The sequence below is a fragment of the Dromiciops gliroides genome, chromosome 6 (genome assembly GCF_019393635.1).
Source record: "Dromiciops gliroides isolate mDroGli1 chromosome 6, mDroGli1.pri, whole genome shotgun sequence".
Lineage (NCBI taxonomy): Eukaryota > Metazoa > Chordata > Mammalia > Microbiotheria > Microbiotheriidae > Dromiciops > Dromiciops gliroides.
The window spans coordinates 1,133,651-1,160,754 of record NC_057866.1 but is presented as its reverse complement, the minus strand read 5'-3'; the positions used below and the strand labels follow the sequence as shown (position 1 = coordinate 1,160,754).

General features: G+C 53.8%; 1 protein-coding gene across 4 annotated transcripts in view; it reads right to left on the bottom strand.

Moving 5' to 3' along the window:
- Nucleotides 1-890: 890 nt before the first annotated feature.
- Nucleotides 891-27,104, bottom strand: part of AP2A2 (adaptor related protein complex 2 subunit alpha 2) — a 72,802-nt gene continuing 46,588 nt past the window's right edge. The window contains exons 7-23 of one of the 4 annotated variants that reach the window (XM_043970208.1): nt 24,310-24,418; nt 23,336-23,486; nt 22,144-22,312; nt 21,898-22,035; nt 17,423-17,605; nt 16,765-16,862; nt 16,383-16,614; nt 16,116-16,289; nt 7,946-8,109; nt 6,562-6,639; nt 5,873-5,955; nt 5,637-5,726; nt 4,034-4,157; nt 3,267-3,383; nt 3,105-3,174; nt 2,417-2,551; nt 891-2,325 (exon numbers count right to left, since the gene is read on the bottom strand). In XM_043970208.1, coding sequence (XP_043826143.1) covers nt 2,248-2,325; nt 2,417-2,551; nt 3,105-3,174; nt 3,267-3,383; nt 4,034-4,157; nt 5,637-5,726; nt 5,873-5,955; nt 6,562-6,639; nt 7,946-8,109; nt 16,116-16,289; nt 16,383-16,614; nt 16,765-16,862; nt 17,423-17,605; nt 21,898-22,035; nt 22,144-22,312; nt 23,336-23,486; nt 24,310-24,418 — 2,193 coding nt within the window. In that variant the 3' untranslated portion in view covers nt 891-2,247. The remainder of the gene's footprint in view (nt 2,326-2,416; nt 2,552-3,104; nt 3,175-3,266; nt 3,384-4,033; nt 4,158-5,636; nt 5,727-5,872; nt 5,956-6,561; nt 6,640-7,945; nt 8,110-16,115; nt 16,290-16,382; nt 16,615-16,764; nt 16,863-17,422; nt 17,606-21,897; nt 22,036-22,143; nt 22,313-23,335; nt 23,487-24,309; nt 24,419-27,104) is intronic. The other 3 variants (XM_043970209.1, XM_043970210.1, XM_043970211.1) reach the window with 3 other exon arrangements.

Here is a 27,104-nt window from a genome sequence, read left to right as displayed (position 1 = left end):
TCTGCAGCTGTTTACCTTGCTGACCACCCTCTCATCTTTCGGGCATTGGGGCACTGCTCACTCCCCATTCTCCTCTTACCCATCACCCATGTGTGGGTGTATACCACAACTCTGGGCTGGGCCCGCTCCTCTCCTCTCTCCCGTCATCTTACAACCATCCCCAGGCAGGAGCAGAAGGCTCCTCGGCAGACACGTCTAGCCCACACCTCTCTGGATCCCCAACCCCGACAGGATGGCCTGTGGGCTCGTCCCAGACCCCCCACCCAGGGTTCTGCAGAGAGGACCACCACCCTTGCAGGCAGCCAGGCTGCCCTTCCACCAATGGCCACACACCCTGCCTTTCCGCCTGCTCTGCCCAGGTCCACATACACCGCTCTGCTCCCAACTCCTGTGTCCTAACTCCCCATGCTTCAGCGGGCCTCTTCCCAGCTCAGGCAGCCTCAGGGGCTCCCACGGGCCTCTAGAATCCCCTGCCCGGTCACTGTCCAACGTGGCCCAGTTGGCCCATGCCCGAATCCCCTCCCCCTCCTCCGGGAAGCCTTTCCCAGTGCTGATGCCTGAGCCCTCCCTCATGCCTCCTGGGCTGCATCTAGCCAGACAGACATGGTGGGCTCAAGCCTCCAGCTTTGTCCTCATATTCCTGAGGACCAGCCTAACCATGACAACAGGATGCCAAGCTGGAGCATTCTGGGTGAAGACAAAGCAGGTGGAGCGCCGCCTGTCATCCCCAGTCCTGAGGGCCACATGAACAGAGCGTGGCAGCCAAGAGTCCATGAAGCCCACCTCCACACAAGGCCTGACCTTTGCTGCCCCCTGTGGCCCTCTGTGCCCTCCTGGGAGGCTGAGGGTCTACAGAGCACCCTCTACAAGGACAACAAAGATGCACCAGATCTGTTCTAGTCATTTATTTCTCTCTTAAAAGATAACACACTTTTCTGACAAATTCACGGGTTTTCCAAATGTCATGAGAGTCCTGAGGGTAAAGGAGGCACTAGGGGGGAGGGGTGGGGACAGAGACACACGAGCTGAGCTGGTTACCATCCACGTGGCACGGGTTCATGTGGCGCAAGTCCACGTGGTGCGGGAGCCACCCGGGGGGCAGCAAGCACAAGGTGGCTCCCAGGGGATGCTCAGTGCCTTTCACATGGTGATGCCTAAATACTGCACTTTGAACAATAATACTGCTTCCACGAGCTCAGGGAACAGAGAATGTCGGGGCACATCACTCTGGCAAGGCCACACCATCACACCACGATGCAAACAATGGTTCTGTGGGTTCTCCCGCGGCCGGAGGGTGGAGGGCACAGGAAGGAAGCAGGGTCGGGCTTTGGTGCACTCGGCTCTGGGCCTCTCAGCCTTCTTCCCTCTTCCATACGCTCAGGGTCCAGGCCAGGGCCCTGGGGGCAGAGACAGGGGGTCCTGCGCAGCCCCACCCCTCTGTCCTGGGCTCACAGCCACGTCTCTATCCCACTTCCCCAGCCCTGTCCCCCAGCCAGGGGACACAATGGCAAAGCACTTCCATTTCTCTCACTTCCTAGGACAGTGGCACATTTTGAGGTTCTGAGGGGGCACCTGAAGGGTTAGCACAGGGGCATCTGCTCATCCACCCGGGCCCTCACAGATCCATGTGGCCAGTGTTGGAACCCCCTCTGTCCTCCAACCTGGTCCCTCTCCTCCTCCAAGGAGTCAGAGGAACCGTGAGCCAGTGACTAGACAAGAAAACCTCCCGGGCCCTGAAGAGGGACCTTGCTGTACTCAAGCCCCAAGGGCCGCCTGGGAGCCTGGAGCTGAGACCAAGACCATGGCCCGAGAAGGCCCACAAGAGTCGTCCCATGGAGCAGCTGGGCTAACAAGGGCCTACCCAGCTCCCTCCCCTGCTCGGACCCCGACCCCCACCGGCCAGAGGCTGTTCCCGGCAGACGCACTTCCCTGAAAACGCTGAATGTCCTCCTTCACACCCACGATTCTCCTTGGCTCCTCTCCTGGCAGACAGAGGGAAGAACTGTCTCGGTTCCTGCAAAAGCGGACAGCTCCTGAGCCGAAGAGCAATCCGCCAGGACGGCACGGGGCCGACAGCCGAGACCAACCAGAGTCCCTTCTGACGCCACACCGCGGGTGGGGGGAGAGTCCTTGGGCACACGGCAATATTCAGACACTGGGGTACAAGGTATATTTATTTGCAGGGGGATAATGGAGACAATGAGGAGGAATACACGCAAAACTGCACTGATTTTGCATTCCCGTTCATTAAAACTGCTCCGACAGCAGTTCACATAATCGCTGGGACACAGTCTCTTTACTCGTCCGCAGGGTGAGCCGATACATCTGCAAACAAACAAAATGGAGGCGGTGGAGGGGGAACACAAGGACCCTCCCACACCCTCCCCCCTGTTCCCCAGCCTCCCAGCCACCTCACCTGGGCCTGCAGGTTGGGCTCCAGGCGCAGCAAGCACCCAATCTGCGCAGTCCTGGTGTGGATGATGCCAGCCCCCACAAAATTGGCCGGGTTAGGGTCCACCTCCTCCAAGAGAGCGGAGCCAAAGCCGATAATCTGTGCGAGAGAAACAGGTGATGAAGAAAGCAGCATGTGGCGGGATGTCGGGGCTGCCCATGGAGATGCCAGCAGGAGCCTCTGAGAGGAGGCAGTCCCGAACATCTGTCTGACAGCTCAGGCACAGCAAAGCCCAAAGCTGGGCCATCAAGAAGCAGCCACCGGACAGCATCATGCGGCTTGAAAACAAGGCCCTGGGCCACCCTGCGAGCCTGGGGCAGGACGGGCAAGGCCACCACACACATGCCTTCCAGGGCCCGCCCTCTGCTGCCCCAGCAGAGCTCAGAGAGGGGAATGAGGATACCCCAGGGGTGCCAGCCTGCCCAGTTCATGGCACAAAGGAGTCTGGACTCTCAGGCAAGGCCAGGACCCTGGACCCATCACACCACACAGGGGCTCACTCTCGCTAAGCTGCTTCACTGGGGAATTCAGAGGAAACCAGAGTCAGGGAACTGCCCCCAAAACTTGGGGCCTCTTCCCTGGACCTCCACAATGAAGCTGGACCCCAGGCCTCAGGGCCCCTCCCCCCACCAGGCCTCAGGGCCCACACTACCTTGGCCTTGGTGATTTCCGGGTCCATTGGGTGCTTGGCCTTGAAGATGTTCTGCACCTCCTGCTGGGGACTACAGGAGCCACAAATAAGAAGCAGCAAAGAGGCTGCCTAGTGCCCCCCCACCCCAACGCTCCCCTCCCCAGCTCAGCACAAAGTCCTCACTTGCTCAGCTGCTTCCAGCGCTGGAAGAAATCCTGGGAAGCCATTTCTGTGGGCTGGAAAAACTTGTTGAGTGTGATGGGCAGTTTGACAGACACGTTCTGAAAGGTTCCCCCATACCTGCACACCAGACACACAGGAGAAAGCCCGGGGTCAGGGAAAACCCGCAGGCCTGCAGGTAGGGGGCAGCAGGGCCGTCTCCCGTGGGGCTGTTCCAGCTCAGAAAGCGCCCTGAGGCCCGCGCACAGCACGGCCCTCTCAAACACAACCCACATGAGGAGAGCGCCTAACGCCACCGGGCTAGCCCAAGCGATCAAAGAAAGTATCCCCAGTGCCCACATCTGAGGGTGCAAGAAGGAGGAAGGGCCAAAGCGAAGCACTGTCGCAGGAATCTAAGGCGGCCCCCTGGAGGAGCAGCCCAGAGAAAGGGCCCAGGCCTGGCCCCACATCTCCAGGAGCACACACCAGGCCCCGAGCCTGCCGCCTCGCCTTGCCCTTCTTGGGAGCTTTCCGGTCATCTCCGAAATCTTCTGCGCCCGTCTCCAGGAATGTCAACATTTGTATCGCTCTCAGCAGAAACAGCGGAAGGAGCTTAGGGCCCACTGATCATTGGGAACCTGCACCCTGCTTATTCCCTGACTGCCTCCAAAACCGGCCTAGGAAGTCACAGGAAGCCCCAGGCGAGGCCTGGCAAAGGGAAGCAGGCGCGGCCAGAAGGCAGGTGTGCCACAGGAGCCAGTGGAGCCCCTCCGCCCCCAACACTCACTCACCTAAACTGAATGTTGAGGACAGGAGCCTCGGTGAAGTCAGAGATGCACTCAATGTTGACCACCTGCTGCACCTGTGCGCCCCCGTCCACAGTCGGATCCACTGGCTTGGTCTGCAGGTTCAGATGTGCAGGTGGGTTAAGGAGCCCATGTGCAAAGGCAAGAGTCGGACCGCCACCCAAGGCGGCATCTGCCAGGGAGCCTCCCAAAAGACTGGCCTGAGGGCAGCACCCCAGTCTCCCTTTGGAGGCTATCAAGAGCTTAGGAGGGGGGACAGCTGGGTGGCGCAGTGGTTAGAGCACCGGCCCTGGCTTCAGGAGGACCAGAGTTCAAATCCAGCCTCAGACACTTGACACTTACTAGCTGTGTGACCCTGGAGAAGTCACTTACCCCTCATTGCCCTGCAAAAAAACTCCAAAAAACAAATAAAAACCCCAAACCAAGAAGAGCTTAGAGATGATGTGACCCTGCTCCCTAATCACAAATGAGGTGGAAGGGGAAGGCACATCTAGGAGACACCTCTTAAGAGATTCCCAAGGAAAAAAGGGAACATTGTCTAGAGAGATGAATGGGAGCAAAGGAAGAATTCGCTGAGATTTCTGGATAAGCCAGACCAGAAGACAGAAGCAAGAACAGTGACGAGAAGACGTGGTTCTGGTTGCTCCTCTGGGTCCGAGGGATCAGTCCCTAAAACCCAAGCGCCTTCTGGTTGTCTCTGTGACCCTATCACAGCCACTTGCATACAGTAAGCACTTAATAAGTGTCTGCTGAATTAAACTGAGGCTAAGCTGAGGCTCGGCAGCAGACCACAGTGTGGGCCATCCCAGAAGCGCCCAAAAGGCCGCTCCTCCAGGTGGGCAGGTCAGCGACCACGGAGGCTCTGACTTTGCTTCTGTTGTCCTCCCCGTTAGACTGTAAGCTCCTGGAAGGCAGGGACTGTCTTTTGCCTCCTTTTGATCCCCAGGACACAGCACAGCACTAGGCACACAGCAGGCACTTAACAAATGCTGACGGGTCTAAGACCGGCAAGGACAGAACAAGAGTGGCCATCAAGGAAAGAGGGAGCCCTGAGAACGCTCCAAACTGTCCTGGATGGGCCCAGTGCCAAGGGCTCTACTCTGGCAGGAGAGTGAGCACCCCAACTTAACTGTCAGCAGGGGCTAGGAGCCGCCAGAGGCCTGCCCCAGGGCCAAGGCCCCACTGCACTCAGCCCCACGCTTCCCTTCCCGTTGTCCTAGACCTTTCTGGGGCAGAGTGCCTCCCACCCCGCCCTGCCCCACCCTGGAAGGAATCCAAGGAAGAGCCCCAAAGAAACTCAGTGAAAGGGGCCAAGGGCAGCCAGCAGGCACCAGCCAGACACCGCCCCGCCATCCCAGAACAGGTGACCCAGAGGACAATGAGTGACCGCCAGGCCAGCAGGGGACCAAGGCGAGAGCATGAAGAGCGCTCCAGGGAAAGGTGCCGCACTAACGAGAGCAGTAGTGTCCCCACCGCAACCCTCTTCTCATCCCCATTTCACAGAGGCAGTAGGAGCCTTCCCCAGTGCGGGGCTCCGCCCCCTTGGCCACTGGGCCAAGGCGACTGGCAAGGCCAGAGGCAAGGATATTGGACTGAAGGTCATCAGAACAGATCAGTGTCGGGGTAAAGGTTAAGAATTGTGTGGAAGTCTTGTTACCATAAAATATAAACATGCGACCTAGGAGAGAAGAGAAGAGACATGTTTTGACTCCTCCATCCAGCCCCCCCAGCAGGAGGGGGTGCAGATCCCGAGTCCCTGCCAGAAGAAGATGGCGCACACTGAGCCCAGGAAGCCGGGGGTGTGGCCCTGCAGGAGGAACTCACCCAAGTTCTGGCGGAATTCTGATTTCAGCCCGATCTGCAGCAATTGGTTCTCAAACAGCACCCCATTGTTCTTACAAACAAACCTGGGGAGAAAGGGACACCCGCAGGCTATAAGAGGCCTCCCCTCCTGTGAAAGCACAGCCCTGGGAAGCCCAGAGCCACTCAGAACCTCCCGAGGAAGGCCGGGGGCACATTTCCCTGGATGTCTGCTGGGCTGCCACCTGGGCCCCAGCCTCCTTGACCTAAGAGCCATTGAGGCCAGGGACAACTGAGGCAGGGGTGCCCAAAGCCCTTGGCCAGCACCCTCTCTGAGCCCTCTGACAAGAAGCTGTAGGGAACGAGGCCAAGGGTCTCCTGGAGTTGAGGTCAAAGTCTGGGGAGAAAAGCCCACTAGGGAAGGTGCCTGGAGCCATTGGAAGTGTCTGATCTCTCCAGTGAAGCTGAGAGGCAAGGTCCTGGGGAACAGGAGGAAGAGGAGGGAGAGGAGGAGGAAGAGGAGGGAGAGGAGGAGGAAGAGGAGGGAGAGGAGGAGGAGGAGGAGGGAGAGGAAGACAAGGGCCGCAGCAGCACAGCAGGAGAGCCTGCTGCCTCCCTTGGGGCTCTCCCAAGCAGCACCAGGTGCTGTCAGGGGAGCCGGGCCAGGCCAAGGTGCAGAGTGCCCAGCCCAGAGAGCGGGGTGGGGTGCTTACTTGTGTGTCAGCTCATCGGCCCCCCGCGCCGTCTCAGCTGGTTCCTCAGAGACTAGCTCAGATGAAGCCAGGTCAGGGCTAAGGGATGCAGAGCGAAGAGGAAACAGAGGAGGCAGCACAGAGAGGTGAGAGTCGAGGTTAGTACAGACAGAGCTGAGTGAGGCTTGGCCCGAGGCAGGACAAGGCCATGGGTGGGGGGGAGAAGCCTGGTCCTGCTGAATCAAGGAGAGGGAAGTGCCCCTGGCCCAGAAATGGGTCGCATCCCTCCGAGGGACCCCTGTACAGCTCAGCCAGGGCTGCCAGGGACACCAGACCTCTGACAGGGCACTGATAGAAATTAAGTCTTGGGACCAAAGAAAGCAGAGCCCCCCCACCCCACCCCAGCTCGCCCACAGGTGCCTCCCAAGCCCCCCCCCCCAGTCAAGCTCAAAAAAGGTCACACGAGAATGGGGTCAAAACCCTGGAGTCAGGAGTACCTGAGTTCAAATCCAACCTCAGACATTTAACACTTACTAGCTGTGTGACCCTGGGCAAGTCACTTAACCCCAATTGCCTCACTAAAAAAAAAAAAAGTAGGCCGACCCATAGGTCCAGGCTGTCCCTGCTGGAGGGAGAGCTCTTGGAAGTGGGCACTTTCCATGGGTAGAAAACTTCTCCCAGATCTCTGAGACAGGGACAAATCCTGAAGATGTGGGAAAATCTTCCCCCGGGAGGTCTCCCAACAGAGGGTCGGCTAAACGTTCAGGGTACTCATGGCTCAGTAAAAATGAGATTTCATAAAACCTCTGAAAAGCACTGGGAGTGTTGGGGCGGGGGAGAGGGGGGGTCTCCCACTGGTAGAGAAAAGGGAGGAGAGAGCTCACAAGGAAAAGGAGGCAGATGTGGGGGAGGTACATGGGAAGGTCAGATTAAAAAGCAAAGTGAGGGAGTGAGAAGCCCAGCAGGGAAGGAAGGGCTCAGGTGAGATCAAGGGGCGGGGGGCCGGTGTCCTCAGCAAACTAAGCAGACAAAGGGCAGAGCTGAAGCAAGTTGGCTGGGACGTGAGGAGTGACTCCAAGAGGACACACTGTGAGAAAGGGCCCCGCCCCAAAGGAGCAGAAGACTCCCAGGAGGTCCCAGAGAACTAGACCTCCACCCAGGTGGGGGCTGGGCCTGGGAGCAAAGGACGAGGCACAAAGAGGGAAGGCTCCAAACATGGCTGCCTCACCAACCCCCAAGTGCAGGAACAAGAGTGCCCAGAACACAACACAGGGGAGAAAGCGGGCAGCAAGCTTGTCCAAGGAGGTGGGATGCATCCTGTGATCTCCCCCTTTGGAGTCAGCCCAGGGAAGCGGGCAGCCCTCTCGGGGTGCTCTGTTCAAGACGCCACAAACATCCCAACTACCTTGCAAAGTTCTCTTGTGAGCCAGGAGCGAGTGGGGCCACTGCCGAGGCAGGCTCCGAAAACACATCCACCAGCAAACTGCCACTGGAAGCTGGAGGGGGTGCTGCGTTGGTCGGGGGGCCGGTGCCCAGCCCGAGGAGGTCTGCAGATGGAGAAGGAGTAGACTGCGAGAGAAACAACGAGGTCGGTGAAACAGAGCCCCCTGCACCAGACACGCCCGCCCACCACTGCCCACCCCCTACCTGGGCTCTCCCAAGCAGCCAGCTGCCCTGATAGCAAACACCTACAAGAAAAGCCTTATGGCTGTTACGGATGAGGGTGTTAATAACCACTCTCCCAGACCCATCCCGCTCAGCCAAGCATCTCATCTGCAACATGAAACCCCCAAGGATGGAGTGTGTCACCGGTCTGAGAAATCGGCCTCCACTCTGGCTCCGTCTGCCAAGTGCTGCCAGACAGAGCCTTCTCTGCCCTCACCTGAGGGAGTACCTTGGGACAGGCCGGTCAGAGAGAAAGGAGGAGGCAGGAGGCAGCGACTGCCCCCTCGGGAGTCCACAGCCTCCCACCCCACTGGGTTTGCACAGAAAACCCTTCCCAAGGTATTTTCTCTTGAAAAATGAATGCCCTTTGGTGAGTAAATAGGACACAAAATCCCTTAAAAAAAAAAAAGCCCCATGCTGGCGGGATAACTCAGATTCATCTAACACAGGTCTGTTCTCATTTTAGTATTTATCTTTGATGTTCTTTTTAAATTCTCAGCTCCAGATTCTCTCCCTTCCTCTCCCCTCCCTACCCATTGGGAAGACAAGCAAAATCAACAATTATACATGTAAGATCATGCAAACATTAGCCATATGGGGGGGTGGGGCGAATAAAGCAAGAAAAAGCAAGAGAGGAAACTGTACTTTGATGTTCTCTTGCTTGTTGTGAGTGTTTTGGAGCTGTCTCAAACAGCGGGGTGCCTCAGAGCAGCCAAGTTTTTTCTAGGCGATCATCAGGACAACACTGCTGTTCCTGTGCCCAACGATCTCCCAGTTCTGCTCACTTCACTTTGCATCTGTTCATAGAGGTCTTATGCCAGCTTCTTCTGAAACTACCCCCTTGTCCTTTCTTACAGCACAATGGTACTCCATCACCACCATAGACCATAACTTGTTCAGCCATCCCCAGCGGACGGACATTCCCTTGATTTCCAGTTCTTTGCCACCACAAAAAGAGCTACTATCAATATTTTTGAACAAACAGGTCTCTTTGATCTCTCTGGGATAAAGACCTAATTGTGGCATTTCTGGGTCGAAGGGTATGCACAGTCTGATAGTCCTTTGAGCCTATTTCCAAACTGCTCTCCAGAATAGTTGGATCAGTTCACAACTCCACCAACAGGGCACTAGTGTACCTTTTTTTCTTCATCCCCTCCAACATTTGTTATTTCTGATAGGTGTGAGGTGATACCTCAGAGCTGTTCTAATTTGCATTTCTCTAATCCATAGTGATTTAGAGTATTTTTATAAGCATATACAGAGCTTTGATTTCTTTCTCCGAAAATTGCCTGTTTATATCTTTTGGCCATTTTTTATTTGGAGAAGGGCTCTTATTTTTATAAATTTGACTCAGTTCTATGCCTGAGAAATGAGGCCTTTATCAAAGAAATGTGCTGTAAAAAAAAAAAAAAAAGATGCCACTTCATTGTATATGGTGACTTTTAGCATAGTGTAGTTTCCCTGACTATCTCTTTTAATTAGGTCTGTTTTTGCTGTCCTTGCCTTTTCTCCTTCAGCTGAAACATATTATTCTGCTCTAGTCCTTTTTTTAAGTGTCTCTCTCTAGCAAATAATGCTCTTGCATTCTAGCTTCTAATCCACTGTTCTCTGCTTCTTTTATGAGTGAGTTCAGCCCATTCACATTCAGTTGGGAATCCTAACAGTGTACTTGCCTCCATCCTACTTTCTTCTGTTTATCCTTCTTTCTCATCCTGTTGCTCCTCAAAAGTCTATTTTACTTCTAATTGATGCCACCCTTCATCTGCTCTTCCCTTTACCTCCTTTTTCTTCTCCCCTTCCCCTCTAATTTCTCCATTGGGTAAATGTACACTTGCCTAAGAGAACATACTAGACAAGTGCTCATATGGTAGTCAGAAGAAACAATACAAGGACAGTCTCAAGGTATCTCAGAAGAACTCTGGAACTGACTGCATGACATGGGAGACACTGGCACAGGACTGCCCACCAGGGTGTGCCCTCATCAGGGAATGTGCTGGCTCTATGAACAAAGCAGAACTGAAAGAGCTCAAAAGCAACTCATCAAAAGAAGAGCAAATTTAGAGAGTCCAGTCCAAACGTTCACAAAGACTCTTCATGCCTGGCCTTGAGGAGAGCCTTCGGACCTCATACTGGTCTGACCAGCTACAGGTGGACACACTGTACCTTGACTCCAACATAGTGATGTCATTTTGGTCCTCTTTGAAAATGAAGGACAACCACCACCACTGGGTGCATAGCTGGCCTTTTCCTCTCTGAACCAATTCCCATGAGAATGAGGTCCAAACGTTACCAGCTGCCACCATCCTCCCCCTTTCCCTTCCATTGTAAAACTTCTTCCTTGCACACCTCTTTTATGTGAGGAAATTTCCCCCATTCTACCTCTCCCTTCCCTCCCAGCACATCTCTTTCAAACACCTTCATTTGGGGGTGGGGGATCATGCCACCATAATTGACTCACACTCATGCCATCTGTCTATATAAATGCCTTCTAACTTATGCCCTTATAATGAAAATCCCTTATGAGAAAATTTTTCTTCATGTTTACCTGTTTATGCTTCTCTTTGTTATATTTGAAAGTCAAATTTTCTATACAGCTCTGGTCTTTTCATCAGGGAGGCTCTTTCATCAAATGTCCATTTTTTCCCTTGAAGGGTTACAATCAGTTTTACTGGGTGGGTTATTCTTGGTTGTGATCTTGGCTCCTTTACCCTCTGGAAAACCACCATTCCAAGCCCTTCAATCCTATAATGTAGAAGCTGATAAATCTTGTGTCGTCCTGACTATAGTTCCCTGATACTTGAATTGTTTCTTTCTGGCTATCTGCAGTATTTTCTCCTTGACCTGGGAGCTCTGGAATTTGGCTATAATATTCCTGGGAGCTTTCATTTTGGGATCTCTCTCAGGAGGTGATTGGTGGATTCTTTCAATATCAATTTTACCCTCTGGATCTAAGACATCAGGGTAATTTTCCTCTATAATTTCTTGAAATGTGGTATCTAGGCTCTTCTTTTTGATTACAGCTTTCAAGTAGTTCAAATATTCTTAAATTATGTCTCCTCAATCTATTTTCCAGGTCAGTGTTTTTCCAATAAAATATTTCACTTTTTCTTCTATTTTTTTTTCATTCTTCTGACATTGTTTTATTACTTCTTAATGTCTCGTGGAGTCGTTAGCTTCCACATGCCCAATTCTAATTTTTAAAGAATGATTTTCTTCAGTAAGATTCTGTACCTCCTTTTCCATCTGGCCAAATCTTCTTTTTTAAAGAGTTCTTTTCTTCAGTGAATTGTTGTGCCCCCCCCCCTTTTTTTTACCATTTGGCCAATTCTGGTTTTTAAGGTGTTATTTTCTTCAGTATTTTTTGTGCCTCTTTTACCAAGCTGTTAATTCTCTTTTCATAATGTTCTTGCATCACTCTCATTTCTTTTCCCAAATTTTCCTCTACCAACTCTTAGTTCTTTATATAACTCTTCCAGGAATTAGGCTTGGGTCCAATCAGCATTTTTCTTTGAGGCTTTGGTTGTAACTATTTTCACATCATTATCTTCTTCTGAATGTATGTCTTGCTCTTCCCTGACATTATTGTAGCATTTTATGATCAGATTCTTTTGTTGTTGTTGTCGCTTGCTCATTTCTCCAGCTGATTTATTGACTTTGAAGTTTATGTTAAAACTGGGCTATGCTCACCCAGGGTGGAGGAGGCCGTCCCAAGCTTCAAGTCTTTTTATGCGGCTGTTGTTGAGAGCTAGCTCTGGGGGTATTCAAGATTTATTTTCTTGGTGTGTTTTTTTTGGGGGGGGTGGCAGGGCAATGAGGGTTAAGTGACTTGCCCAGGGTCACACAGCTTGTAAGTGTCAAGTGTTTGAGGTCAGATTTGAACTCAGGTCCTCCTGAATCCAGGACCTGTGCTTTAACCGCTGCACCACCTCACTGCCCTGGTATGCAAGTTTTTAATGGTTCCAAGGTGGTATGATCTGAGGAGAGGTCTGGTCACTGCTCTCTGCTCTTGTAGGAAAGTCCCCAGCTCCCCTACAAACACAAATGCTAGCACTCCTCTTTGCTTCAGAACTGTGACCAGGGCCCCTGCTCTCTTGTGCCCAACCCCTAGCATTCCTCTCTGCCCTGGAGCTGCAGCTTAGAACTGTGTATGGGCAGCACCAGCTGTGCTCAGTGCCAGCTGTCTGCCCCACTCACTGTCTCTAGACTGAGCTCCCTCCCAAAGCTGCCACTGCTTACTGTGGCCACATGTGTGGGCTCTGGACACACCTCCACCCTGGTGTTACAGACTTCTCATGCTGATATCTTAAGTTTTCTTAGGCCAGAAAGATATTTCACCCTGACTCTTTGTTGGCTCCACCACTCCAATATGTGATTTGAGGCATTATTTTAAAGTTGTTAAAAGGGGAATGTTGGGAGTTGCCCCTACGGTACCATCTCAGCTCTCTGCCCTCAGGCATTTGAACAAGAACCCTAGCACAACTGCTCAGCTTGATCCCCATCCTTCCTGGTTGGTCCAGCAGACCCAAAGGGGCAGCAGCACACACCTGCAAACTCCTCAGAGGGGAGGTCTTCATGGTCTTGCCCTTGGGCGCCATCTGCCAGGAGGCCCTTGCCCAGTGGCTTAAGCTCTAGGGTCAGGGGTGCCAGGAACACCCCCATGGGGGTGACAATCGGCCTCTCAAGCTCAGCGTCTCAGCTCCTACATGCATCTCTCCTATTAAGAGGCAGCCACTCAGTGACGTGGACAAGAGGAGGCCGGCCAGGAGGAAAAAGATTTACCCAAAAAGCTTCAGAAGGAACCATGGAAAAGAAGAAATTTACAAGTCCAAAGCTCAGGGAATGAAAAGGACCAAATCCTGACTTTCTGGGCTCGCTGACACCCAAGAGCACCTCTTACAGGGCACAGCATCAAAGCAATGCTATCTCCCTACCTCACACCCACCCAGTGCCACCTAGGCCTCCATCCCCACAGGCAATGGTTGTGGCTCTTCTCCAGACACGTCATGTCGTGTCACGTCACATCCCTGCTGGCCACTGTGGGGAGGTGGCATGGGTCTGGGGCTAGGAGGACAGAATCCTCTTCTAAGTAACTGAACGTCTCAAACCACTAGTTTGTGCCCAAGACAAAACAGGATACTGGGCAACCCAATTCTCAAGCACCAAAGGAAGTTTCCAGTTCCTTCTTGGGCATATATTCATTCCTCTGTCTAACCTAAAAGACATGGGGATGCGGGGCTGCCCGAGACCGCCCTGGTCAGCAGCGGACAGAGTCCTCCTGAGCCAGGCTCAAACCCAAGCAGGCAGCTGAGGCTCTTCTCACCATCCCCATGGCGAGGTTTCAGGCGATCCATCAAGCGGCCGGCGTGGATCTGTTTCCTCAAACGGCTGCACTTCCCCTGAGTCACATCCTTTAGCTGTGAAACCACTTCCAACCAACTCTCGAGGACGCACTTGAAAACCCAGTTTCTAAATTCCAATATCTGGCCAAATGTCAGCTCTCTGTGGCCAGCCACACTGGGCCTGCTGCGACCCCAGTGACAAGGACAGGCACTAGAGAGATCAGGCTCCTCGATCCCCAGGCCACAGGGTCTCCGGCCAAATCCCTCGATCCAAGAACACCTCACAACGAGCTCTTCCAGGGCCCTACCCGGGAGAGGAGAGGCCTGCCCTGCCCGGCTCACTATGAAGTCAGCTGATGGAGAGAGGGCTAATCCTCACCCCCACCTCCCTTGGGGTAGAGAAACTCCTTCTGGCAGCATCAGCCCCCCCACCCCTGGCTCCACGCTGGCCCACCTGGGCCCCAGATCCCCTCCTACACTTGACCCTGGCCCAGCCGCCTCATGGAGGAATGAGGATGGAGGAAGGAAGGAAAGCCAGAGCTCTGCTCTCAGGAACGCCACTGGCCTCAGGTCACCTCCATCTGGGCCTCGCCATGCACCACAACCAACATCCCCCCACACACCACCCCCCCCCCCGTTAGTTATCGGCATAAGCTGCTGCAGGCAGGCATGCCCCAGCCCGCCCCCATCCCCTGAGCCAAGACCCAAGGAAACCTCCAGAAGGGATTCTCCAGAGGGCAGCAAAGGGGCTTCTGGCTGTGGGCAGGGGACGCCCACAAAGGGGAGAAGGAAGAAGAGAGACCAGGTGAGCGAGGTCTGGACACAGGAGCCGGTTTAGGCCACATGTCCTGAGACTGAGTAGCAGCAGACGCCTTCAAAGGGTACAGACAGAGGAGTCACTGTGTGCCAGGCGCAGGGGCAGGACCCCGGGCACTAAAGCAACCGTCTGGCCCATCAGGCCATGGCCCCCCTCCATGACTCCGCAGATGCTCAGCGCTCAACTCCAGCCCACGGCCCCCTCCCAGAATGCTGTTTGGGTGTCCCAAGGGCACACACGAGGGGAGAACACTGGACCAGGAGCTCCCCCGGGCACAAACTCAATGAAGACACAACAAAGTTATGCTGACAGGGGCCAAAAGAAGGCATCAGGAGGACTATGTGGGGCAGGGCCAAGCCCCACAGCGTAGCCAGAGCTCTGCTCCAGCCCACTGGGGGTGGCTCAGGCCACCTCAGGCCTCATTAGCTTCCAAGAGAGAAGCAGCCCTCAAAAGAGCACCCTCGCCAAGCTTGCTGACCCACCATGCTCAGACAGTGACGCCCCCTGGCCTTCCCCAACATCCAGTGTCTCTCTGATGCTTAAAGAGATTTTCTCTACAGGCCCAAGGGCCTGGGCTTTGGCCCATTTTCTTTAGAGGTTGGGAATTCTGGAGCCTTGCTGGGTGGTGTCAAAACAAGGTAATACTGGCACTTAGATCAACCATCCTGCAAGACATTCCTCGAAAAGTGTGAATGTCACCTCTGCTACTCACTGTCCAACCAAGTGACCCAAGTCCCCCCATGTGTAAAGTGGGGATAATGCCCATAGTCCCTCCCAGCTGGGGGGGAGCTTGTCTCTCCTGGTCCCTCCCCCACCCCACGACAGCCAAGGGAGGCACAACTAGACCAGGTCCTGGGGACAAGGTGAGAAAACACATTCCCCGTCCCTTCATGCAGAAGTGGGGGGCTATGGGAGTAGAACCCCACACATACTATCAGGCTCCCCTGAAGAGAAAACATGTGGGTTTTATCAGTGTGCATGTTCCTCTTCTGTTCTTTGTTGCACAGGATGGCTCACTGAGATATATTTGAAATTAAAAAAGAAAATGATATAAGGACAAAATCAAATCTATTTTGGGAGTTAATCTACCAAGGCCCACGACAACCAAACACTATTTTTTTGGGGGGGTGCAGGGCAACGGGGGTTAAGTGACTTGCCCAGGGTGACAATGCTAGTAGTGTCAAGTGTCTGAGGCCAGATTTGAACTCAGGCACTCCTGAATCCAGGGCCAGTGCTTTAGCCACTGCGCCACCTAGCTGCCCCCGACCAAACACTCTTAAATGAAGAACGACTTCCTTTTCAAATGACACTTTTAGAGAAATCACAGGTATGGGGCAACTAGGTGGCACAGTGGATAGAGTACCAGCCCTAGATTCAGGAGGACCTGAGTTCAAATCAGGCCTCAGACCCTTGACACTTACTAGCTGTGTGACCCTGGGCAAGTCACTTAACCCCAATTGCCTCATCCAAAAAAAAAAAAAAGAAAAATCACAGGCATGAACCGAAAGCCTGTGAGACTGCCCCAGAAAGGGCAGAGAGATGCTGTGCATGACTGAAGGAAGCTGATGGGGGCAGTCAAGCACCTTGCTCAAAGTCACAAGACTCCCAAGGAGGTCACTGGGGCAAAATCTGCACCCAGGCCTTCCTGCCCCCATGGTGGGATTTCAGGCCCAGGCAGAAGGAAAGAAACCCTGTCCTGGGGCCCCTTCTCACCCTGACTATGCCCCCGGGTCCAAGGAGACAAGCCCACGTACCACAGTGCTGGCATTGACTGGGGCTGGCTCACCGCCCCCGTTCATGTCCACGCTCCGCTCCCTCTTGGCTTCTTCCAGGTCTGTGACCGTGCTGGGGCCTTTCTTCTTCTTCAGCTTAGCCAGGATGGACGACTCCCGCTCTGGGAAAGGCGGCATCTCCTCCAGCACGGTGGCCTTGCAGAGGAATAGGCCGAGACACTTGAGCCACCTGGTCCCAACAGCCCCGAAGAGACCCCTCCCGGCTCGGCCCGGCCCAGCCCGCCTCACCAGGATGTCCGTGCTGGCAATGGTGCTCAGGCGCAGGTACTCCACAGCCCTCTGCTGCAGCTCCACGTCAGCGTTTTTGAGCTGGCTGTCACTGCGCAGGACGTCCTGAATCGTCGTCTTGATCTCAGGAAAGAGATTCACAAACTTGATGTAGGTGGACAGGAGGAGGGCCCGCGTGGGGACGCTGCACAGATGGAACTTGGAGTGCAGCAGGTTGAACTGGATGAGAGGGCTTGGCAAGAAGAAAGGAGAACAAGGGGCAAGAGTGAGGGGCCTGGACAGGCCAACAAGCCCTGGGGACTTGCCCTCCCTCACGGCCCAGCTCCCAAAGCCCAGCCATAAACCCAGGAGGAAGACTGGGCCCAGGCAGCGCGGCTCTCACCTGGATCTCGGGTCACCAGCTATCAAGTTTCCAAACTCCCCCAAGATGTAGCCGCCAACTTTGACCAAATTCTCATGACAAGCTGGTGCCTGAAGAGCCTGGGGGATACGCCCAAAGCCAAGTCAACAAGGGGATGGTGCGAGAACAAGATGCAGCCCATGCCCTGTCTAGCCACAGCAGGGGAGAGCTGGCCCAGGTGGGAGGCGCTGGTGCTGGCTTACGACAGCTTTCCTGCCTGTTCCCCCTGCCCACTGCTCCCCCATACTCTAGACCACAAGCATCATGCTCTGAAAAGCTAGGCCCTGAAGACAGACAGATGTCACCAACAGCACACACCACATCATGGTGATGCTCTGGCAATCCACAGCCACCTCCTCCCCTCCCTCTTTCACAATCTTGTCTTTAGATATGGGGACAGGGACTTAGAAACATCACGGCTTGCCAACAGGGAAAAATGTCACCGACACCCAGAAGGACTTTTCCCTCCCAACTCTTGACACGGGCAGGGTCATGGGCAAAGGGGGCCATCTGAAACCTTCCATTCCTCAGAGGAAAAGATGAAAATCTTGCTACAGAAGTCAAAGGCCCAGTGGGACAGATCCCACCAGAGTGTTTCCCCACCAGTCACAGGCACAGACAGCACGGTCCACATGCTCACCTCAAACACAGTCTTGGCTGCATAGCCCTGCACGTCGTCCCGGTTGATCACAATCTGAATGACGCGGTACCACACCTCCTCACTGACGTAGTCCCCGGCGATTCGAATCAGGTTCAAGATGGTGTCCACGTACCACGTGTAGTCCACTGCATACTTCTCAGCCAAGATGGCCACTTTCAGGACCTTCACAAGGGAAGAGCCAGGCTCAATCTGATCCAAAGGCCCTTGACCTGAGGGCCCACCTCTAAACCAAGGAGGGGTCAGGCTCTGAGGACTCACGAGGACGTTCCCAGCGAACAAAAGAGAAGGCGCTAACAGGCAAGTACTCTCAAATTAGCTGCTCCGTGGCTGCCAGGGTCTGTGCTCGGGGCACAGAGAATGAGGGTAATGATGCAGATGTGGATGGGCATACGTGTGGCCACATACGTGGGAATAGAAAGTGAGTCAACACCAGGGAGGGAAGGAGGCCGGTCTGGCTGGTCACAGAGTTGTGGCTGGAGTCATGCTGTGAAGGGCTCCTACAGGCAGTAGGGAGCCCTGAAACCAACTAAGTGCAGAATGACATGATACGACCTGACCTCAAGGAAAATCAGTTTGGCGGCAGCGTGTAGGAGTGGGGGGACTCCAGGCAGGGAGACCAGTGAGGACGTGGCTGTTACCATGATCTAGGCAAGAAGTGATGAGAACCTGAACAAAGTTGGCAGTTGTATGAAAGGAAAGGAGTCAGATGCCAGGATTAACCAATCAGTCAAGCCATAAACATTGATAAAGTGCCTACTGTGTACTGGGCCTTGTATTAAGCAACAGGGACAAAAAAAAAGACACAAGACAGTCACTGCCCTTGAGCAGCTCACAATCAAACGAGGGAGACAAGAAAACACATATGTACAAAGCAAGTCACCTATAGTATAAATAGGAAATGATTAATAGAGAGAAAGCACTGGAAACATGAGGGGTTAGGGAAAGCTTCCCGTAGAAAGGAGGATTTTAGTAGGGACTTAAAAGGAAGCCAGAGAGGTTATTAGTTGGAGCAGAGGAAGGAGAGCATTCCAGGCCTGGGGGATGAACAGAGAAAATGCCTAGAGCCAAGAGACAGGAGGATCTTGTTCATGGAAGAGCCAAAAGGTCAGTGTCATGATCATAACTGCTCTTTAGGAAAATCATTTTAATGGCAGAACAGAGACTTGAGGCAGCAATGGTCCAGGTGTGAGGTAAAGAGGGCCTCTACCCGGGTGGGAGCAGTGTCAAGAGTAGAGGAGGGGTGTTTGAGAGATGCCACAGAGATGAAACAGACAAAACATTCTGCAGAAGTGAAATCCACCAGAGATGCCACAGAGGTGAAACTGACCAGAGATGTGCAGAGGTGAAACTGACCAGAGATGCTGCAGAAGTGAAACTGGCCAGAGATAGGGGCAGGTAGGTGGTGCAGTGGATAGAGCACCAGCCCTGGATTCAGGAGGATCTGAGTTCAAATCCAACCTCAGACACTTAACACTAGCTGTGTGACCCTGGGCAAGTCACTTAACCCAAATTGCCTCACTAAAAAAAAAAAAACAAACTGACCAGAGATGCTGCAGAGGTGAATTAGGCTGTGTGCCATGATATGGGAAGAGGGAGGAGGAGGGAGGAGTCCAGGATGACTCCCAGGTTGGGAGCCTAAGGAACTGGGAGGGTAGGGTTGCCCTCTGCAGCAACAGGGTAGTTTAGAGGCAAAGAGGAATTCCATTTTGGACATGATGACTTTAAAATGTCTACTGGTCATCTGATATGAAATGTCCAATGGGCAACTGGCAATTCCAGCTTGGAAGTCAAGAGAGAGGTTGGGGTAGGCCAGGTAGATGGTAATGAAATCCAGGAGAGCTGATGGGATCCCCAAGCGGAGGAGTAAAGAGAGAAGCAAGTGCAGGCCAGATGCCTGAGGCGGATCCAGCAAAAGAGGGAGAAGAGGAGAAGGAGGAGGAGAGCCAGGGGAGAGCGACAGGGCCAGAGGTCACAGAGAGGACAAGGACAGTGAGGACTGAGAAAGGGCAAGCATGAGGTCATCAGTCACTTCGGAGAGTTCCAATGGAGGCCAGATTATAAGGGGCTCAGAGAGAGAAGTGGAGGCACCTGTTCTAGGAGGCCTCTTTGAGTGATCAGAGGAACAGAATGATGGTGAGCAGCAATGGGAAGATCAAGGAAGGGGTTTTTTTCAGCATAGGTGGAATTTGTGTATCTACAAGAAGAAAGGAGGCAGTCAGTAGACAAGGAAAGATTGAAAATGAGTGTGAGGGGGCAGCTAGGTGACGCAGCGGATAGAACACCGTCCCTGGAGTCAGGAGTACCTGAGTTCAAATCCGGCCTCAGACACTTAACAATTACTAGCTGTGTGATCCTGGGCAAGTCACTTAACCCCAAGTGCCTCACCAAAAATAATAAATAAATATGTGTTTCCAAAAAAAGAAAATGAGTGAGAGGAGGGAGGGTAAGACGAGGCAATCCACTGGAGAAGATGGGGTGAGATGGGCTTCACTTTATCATGTGAGATGAGCTTAGAAGGAAACTGTGACCAATGGCACCCAAGGTGATAGGGTTTGAGGAAGCAGGGAGCGGAGGGAGCTCAGAGTGAACAGGCTTGGCGTTCCGAATGGAATGTGGGGCAAAGTTCTCAGCTGAGAGAGTGAAGGGACATTTGGAAGAGCTGCTGGGGAGAGGAAGAGAGTGAGCTGCTAACAGCATGATTGCTGGGCGATGGCGAGAGCCCGCGGAGGCCCTGTACCCTGTCTGGAGCAGTCTCAATCATTGATCGTCTCCATCTTCACTCAGCACGGGGTGTGGCTGTGTAGAGGAGGTTACAGGTGGCGGGGGCAATCCTAGGCGGGTTTGTGGAGGGGCCAAGGAGGACTCTGTGGGGAGTCCAAGCAGAAGATGAAGCCAGGCTGCTCCACCCCCAGAGCCCAGCTGGGTGACCCAGCTATGTCTCAGAAGAGTCACCCAAAGGACAGGGAAAGGCACTGAGGGAAGTAGCACGGAGGACCGAGGCCAGCAGGGCCCAGGAAGCGGAGCAGACACATAGGGGCCCGTGCGCTGATGGCGCCATCTAACTCACACATGGGAAGGGGTCACTGAGAGGGAGCTGAGTGTGGAGAAGACCCAGCCTGAAGTGTGGAATGCGGCAGCGAGCATCATGGGTGAAGAATCCTCATCTGGCCTGGACAGCATCTTTTGTCTCACCCCAAACCCAACAAAATTCCCAACGGAACAATCCCAGGGGACAGAAACTAAGCCGTGGTCGGGCTACAAGGAGGAAGGCCGGTGAACGTTTGTGTCAGCTGCCGCCCCTTCCATGCAGGACCCTGGGGCCTCCTTGGCCATTCTACCTGCTCCCCTGGCTGTGCCCAACTGACAAAGATCGGGGCACATCAATGCACGGCTGGTGAAGCTGGGGTGAGACCCAAGAAAGCAGGAGGGGACCTCTGCAGGTGAGAGGACGGACAGCAGCTCCTTCTGTGGTGGCGAGGAACCGTAAACCGAGTGAGTGCCTGTCCCTTGGGGGAAGGGCTGAACAAGCTGAGGCACCAAATGAGGGGAGCAGAGCCGAGAGGACAGTCTGTTCAGCATCCCCAGAGTTGTGGGGCAGCCAGACAGAGGAGCTGATGGCCTCAGGGCCCTTCTCCTTCCACTTGTTTTGCTCATTTAGGGGATACCTGCTGGGAATGGGCTTCTCCCTGGTGTGGAAGAGGGGGGCAGGGGGATGGGATTCTCTGTCTGTCCCTCTGTCTGCTAGCACGGCCTGAACCCCATAGGAACGGATGCAAAGTGAACTGAGCAGAGCCAGTCATGGACGGGGGCAGAAGGCCCAGGATGACTGCAGAACTCAACCACATGAAGTAACCAGCCAGTGCTCTGCACACTGCAACATTCTTGTTTGCTGATAACTACTAAGTTCACCAAAATGGCTTTTCAACAGCAAAAAGGAACCCCAGGCTTGAAGTCTGAGGCCCTGGGTTCAAATCCTAGCTCTATCACTCACTCCCTGTCTAGCACTAAGCAAGTGATAATCACTCAGGCCTGAAATGAGCCTCCTGGGCCACTGACCCCCGTGGCCTGGCCTCTCCCTCCCAGCTTCCCTCACTCCACTGAGGGTGCCACCCTCTCTCCCAGACACACAAGCACCTCTCCCTTCTCCACCATCTACTGGCACAGTAAAGAGAGCTGGGATGTGAGTCAGGCCAAACTCTGACAGGCCCCCACTTCTTCCTCTGTTGGTCCTCCCTGCCAGAGGTGGCAGCCCTGAGGCTCCTGGTCACTAAAATGCCTCCTGAGGCCTGGGCGGGGACTCCCCACTGGAAGAGGTGAGGGCTCCTGAGGTCCTGGAGGCAAGCCCAGCTCGCCGCGCCCACCGTGGTGGGGTCTGTCATGCGGCACAGACCCGGGGGGGGGGGGAGGGGGGGAGGGGGGAGGGAGGCACCTTCCATCGCCTCCTGACAACTCACAATTTCTTCCCTGATGGAGTAGTCGGCCGTCTCCAGGTAATTCAGCATCTCGGCGACGATCTGCTGGGCGTTGCTGCGGTCACACATGGCATAGAGGAGATCGACCGCTCTCTGCCGCACGCTCACGTCCCTCTCCGTCTAGGGCAGAGGCTGCAGTGAGGCCCGAGCCGACTCACAGGGGGCGCAGGAAGGATGGGGGAGGCTAGTGGGGGGGGGGGGGGACAAGGAAGGTCACGGGGACCTCACCTTCAAGGCATTGATGACCGTCTCTATGTGGGTTTTCACGGCCTCGTGGGAGAACTCTGAACTGGCCAGGGTGCACATGCTCTCCAGGGCCAGGTAACGGAGATTCGTCTCCCTGTGCTGTAAGAACTGGCCCAGCTGATTACAGGCACGAACAAGCAAATTGGGTTCACTTCAGTAACCAGAGAAGAGAGAGAAGCCAAAATGGGGGTCAGCTCGGGATGTGGCAGTCCAGGCAGCCAAAGGAAACCCTCCCCCTGCAACCTCCGTGAGGAAGGAAGAGACTGTGTGGGCTCCAGGAGGCCAGGCCTGTGTCCTCCTTCCCCCTCCCTCCCTCCCTCCCTTCCTTCTCTCTCTCTCTCTCTCTCTCTCTCACTCTCACACACACACACACACACACACACACACACACACACACACACACACACACGTGCACCTGCTCACTCGGGGCATCCTCCCAGGATCCCAAGGCCAAGCTCTATCTAACTCAACCCATCTACAGCCAGCTCTCTAAGCCACCAAACCAAACCTGGCCAGGCCTAGATCAGGATCCGGCAGCAGGAAAGCCAACCGCGGTCAGAAGACTGGCTACACAGAGCTGAGCTGAGCTGCCTTTGAAGCAGCATTCCCAGCGAGGGGAGGGAGGAAGCATTTCCTGGGTGTCTACTCAGTGCCTGGCACAGAAACCTGAACCACGAGAATCCCAGGGGCCAACAGCCTCTTTTGTGTGGGACCCGCTAGGATCTCAAAAGGCATCACTTCTCTTGCCTACCCAGAAAGCACATCCTACAACCCAGACAAAGACACTGAGGTAACTTATGGGAGGGGCACAGAGAACGAGACTTGGAGTCAGGATTCAAATTCCTTGACCCTCTGTGTGCCTCACTGCCCTCCTCTGTAAGATGGGATGATGGTAGCACCTGCCACCCAGGAGGCAGCATCAAACAACATGGCATGCGTATAAATCGGAAGAGAAATACTAGTTATTATTACTGCGATTATGATTTGTACTATTATGAACAACCGAGCTGGGGGGGGGTGTCACAGTGGGCTTCCTGGAAGAGGCGGCCCCACGCTGAGCAGAGACAAAGAGAAATCACAATCCTGGGGAATGAAGAGCAAGGGCAGGGGGCCTTTGGGCCCCACCCCCCCAAGCCCTCCCAGTCCCCCCTGCCCCCCGCAGCAGTGCACATACCTGTCATGGTGAATGATGAGGCTGATGGCTTCAAAGAGCACAGCATTCTTGGCATTGGAGTGCTGCACCTTCTTGGACTTGGGGGGCTCCTGGGCTTTGTTCAGGATCGTCTCGAGACATTCGGTGAGGCGGCCCCGCACTGCAGGGTCTTCTGGGCAATACCAAACACAGTCAGGAGCAGTTCAGCCTGCGCAGCAGGTCTGAGGAGCAGCGTCCACTGCCCCCTGCCCTAGCACGCGCACACAGACACAGACACACACACACACACAGCAGTGTCCACCCCTCACCCCCGCCCCAGCCCTTCGCTCTGGCCACTTCAGACTCCAGGGTGGGTCATCTGGGTGGGCCCCCTTTGTCAGAAGTTCACCCAAGGCTCCCCACCGAGGAGGGCAGCCCACCCAACAGACACCAGAAGAGAAAGATCAGCCTTCCCTCCATCTCAGCGCCTACGGGACACATGTGCCTGTCTGAATGACCAATGCTCAGGATAAGCTCAGCCTAGATTTCTGTCAACTGTCCACCCGTAAGTGACCCCGGCTCCATCGCACCAGGGAAGCCCTAAGGAGAAGGGCCCAACCTCTTCCACGAGTCTCCCCTCATTAGTGTGTACAGCGCCCCAAGTTCCTCCTCAGCTCCTCCCTTCAGGGCTGCTGGAATCATCGCCCCTGGGTGCCCTGGGCCACCTTTGGCCTTCAACTCCACTTCAGGAGCTCTTACGAAATACCCACTGCATACCCATCTCATCCTGTCCCTCCCTAAGGGAACATACCAAGGATACACGCCACAAGCAAATGGAAAAAGGGCGGGAGAGGTCTGGGAAGCAAGAGCTGCCCCAGGGGGCTGTTACCCTCCTCAGAGGTGACCTAAATGGTGCTGACCCATCTTATCAGTGGCCTCGCTAACACCACCACGGGATGAGCCTCACAAGCCGCAGGGGAGCGTGAGCAGCAGGCAGGCGCTGGGGGGTACGTTACCTGGGGGTGGGTAGCACTGTAACAATCTCAGAAGCTTCACCGACAGCCAGGGTGCTGGCACAAAATAGTAAGTGTAGTCTTGGAGATCCGTCGATGCAGATGTCACAATCTGAAAGAGCAAACAGGGCAGGGGGGGTGACTGCTGGGACCGAGCCCCCACCTTCACTAGCTCCCACCACCCTCAAGAAGACCAAACCCCTGCCCTCCCTGATCTTCTATTTGACAGGTGAGTAAACACAAGATAATCAAGGGAGGGAATGTGAACGTGAAAAGCATCCTGGCAGGAATCCTGCACTTAGCTTCGGAAGCCACAAAGGCTCCTGAGAGGTACATGCAGGCGAGGCCTGAGGTCGGCCAGCTAGGCCACACATGACAGCTGGTGAGGGCAGATAAGCCCTCTAAGGAGAAGTGGGCTGGATCCAATCTGTAGAGTTTTAAGTGATCCTTCCCCTCGCTAGGCCTTTGCACTGGCCGTCCCCTACGCCCAGCATGCCCTCCCTCCTGACCCTCACCTTGGAGTCCTCCTCTTCCTTTGAAGACCCCAATAACGCCACATCCTCCACGAAGCCTCTCCTGACTAGCTCCCCACAACTGTTTGTGCCCTTCCCTTACCCAAGTTGCCCTGAATCACCTAACCCTAACCTTTCTGCAGTGTCTATTTGTGAACGTCCTTGTCGTCTTCCCCAGAAAGGACACTCCAAGTGAAGGACTGCCTTAGTCTCTGCCCTGATAACTCCAGTGCCCGGGGCAGTTCACCAATGCCAGACAGTTGTGTCTGTTCCCAGAGGCCCGAGGGACCCACTGAATGAAGCCCATGGGCAGGGCAGGGAAGAACAGAAGGGAGTGAAACGGGCTATGTGTGTTCCCTCCCAGGCTTGAAGAGCTTCTGAGTGACCGACCAGTAACCAATACCCCTAGGACCTTTCAGTCACTCCAGGACCTGGTGACTAGGAGGGTGGGTCTCCCAGGGCTCGTTCCAGCAGCAATTCCCTTTCTTTTTCTTAAAACAAAATTCTCTTTTACTTCCAGTTCCAGATTCTCCTTCCCCTTCCTTCCACAGTCAAGAAAAATAAAGGAGACACAGAACACAGCCTCGGCTGTTCTGTGTTCGGCATTTCTCTCTCTGGAGGTGGGCAGAACTTTTCATCAAAGGCCCTTGGGAATTATCTTGGATAATTACTCTCTTGATCAGAGAGTAACTAAGTCTTTCACAGCTGATCACTGTTATTGCTGCTACTGTGTACAATGTTCTCCTGGTTCTGCTCCCTTCACTTTGCATCAGCTCATAGAAGTCTTCCCAGTGTGATGAAATGATGGGATTTAGCAGATACTCAGACCCACCTGGAGATAATCTAGACTGATTGAACAAGTGAGAGGGATTGACTGCTGATTAGCCTACTTCAAGTTACCTGGACTGTAATCACACCTGGCTAGCCCTTAAGAAGGTATTGTTCTCAGAAGCTGGACTGTGAACTCAACTTGAGGACACCTTCAAAACCAATGGATTTCAGATGACACCAACCAATCAGCTTGAAGCAGTGTGTAAGGCCCGCCTCTGTTCCAGACCTATAAAAAGCTTCCACAATCAGCTTGCTGGGGAGTTCCTGATTAAAGCAGGCTCCTGGAGGAGGACTTGAGGAAGAACCCAATCAGGCCGGAACTCTAGGCTAGATAGGCCTTTTCTTAACTTTCTGAACTCTGTGTGAATACCTGTATGCTTTAATAAATGTTTAATGCCCAAAGACTGGTTCTGAAGCTTCTAATTTAAGGCGATCACACAATATAGATTTTAAACATCACACCAGGTTTTCCTGAACACCTCCCCTCCCCGCCCCCCACCCTGCCATGTCTTCTATTTCTTAGAGCACAATAGAATTCCATCACAATCTTATACCACGTCTTGCTCAGCCTTGGGCATCCCCTCCATTTTCAACTTTTTGCCACCACAGGAAGAGCTGCTATCGATATTTTTGTACATGAGGGTTCTTTCTCTTTGATCTACAGATCTAGTAGAGGCATTGCTGGTTCAAAGGTCTGAGAAAATAATTATTAATAATGGAAAATTTCTTGGGGGACCCAAAGATCCGTTTCTCAGTCCTTTCTCCCTGCAACTCCACCAAGTCCAGCCCTCCTTGATCTGGGTCAAATCAGAGAACAAAAGAAATGTCTAGCTCAGGACTGATGGAATCAAACCACCCCATGATAATGAACTTTGCCTTGAGCTCCTTCAGGGAGGTTCTTGGGCACACACTTCCCTGATGTCATCTGTAGAATTAATTTTAACGTGGACCACCTTCAAATCATGTCGACCAATGGAACTGAATGAGATGCTAACCAACGAGCTTTGATCAATAAAGAGCCACCTCCATCAAAAGAGGATAAAACAGGGGCAGCTAGGTGGCGCAGTAGATAAAGCACCGGCCCTGGAGTCAGGAGGACCTGAGTTCAAATCCAGCCTCAGACACTTAACACTTACTAGCTGTGTGACCCTGGGCAAGTCACTTAACCCCAATTGCCTCACTAAAAAAAAAAAAAAAAAAGGAGGATAAAACCCTTCAGAAGACACCATCAGAGCCTTTGGGTTTTACAGGCTCTCTTGGCTCTCGGGTTTCCAGGGCTTCTGGGATTCTCTCCTGCTTGCGCTGACTACCACGCTGAAGCTCTCTCCCTGCTTTCTCTACCACATGGTCTGAGACCACGAGAAGTTAGGGAGACACGTGGTCAATCCTTCACTGGTAAATAATATTAATAAAATAATAACATGCTTACCCCAAACTGATATATCTATAGCAATA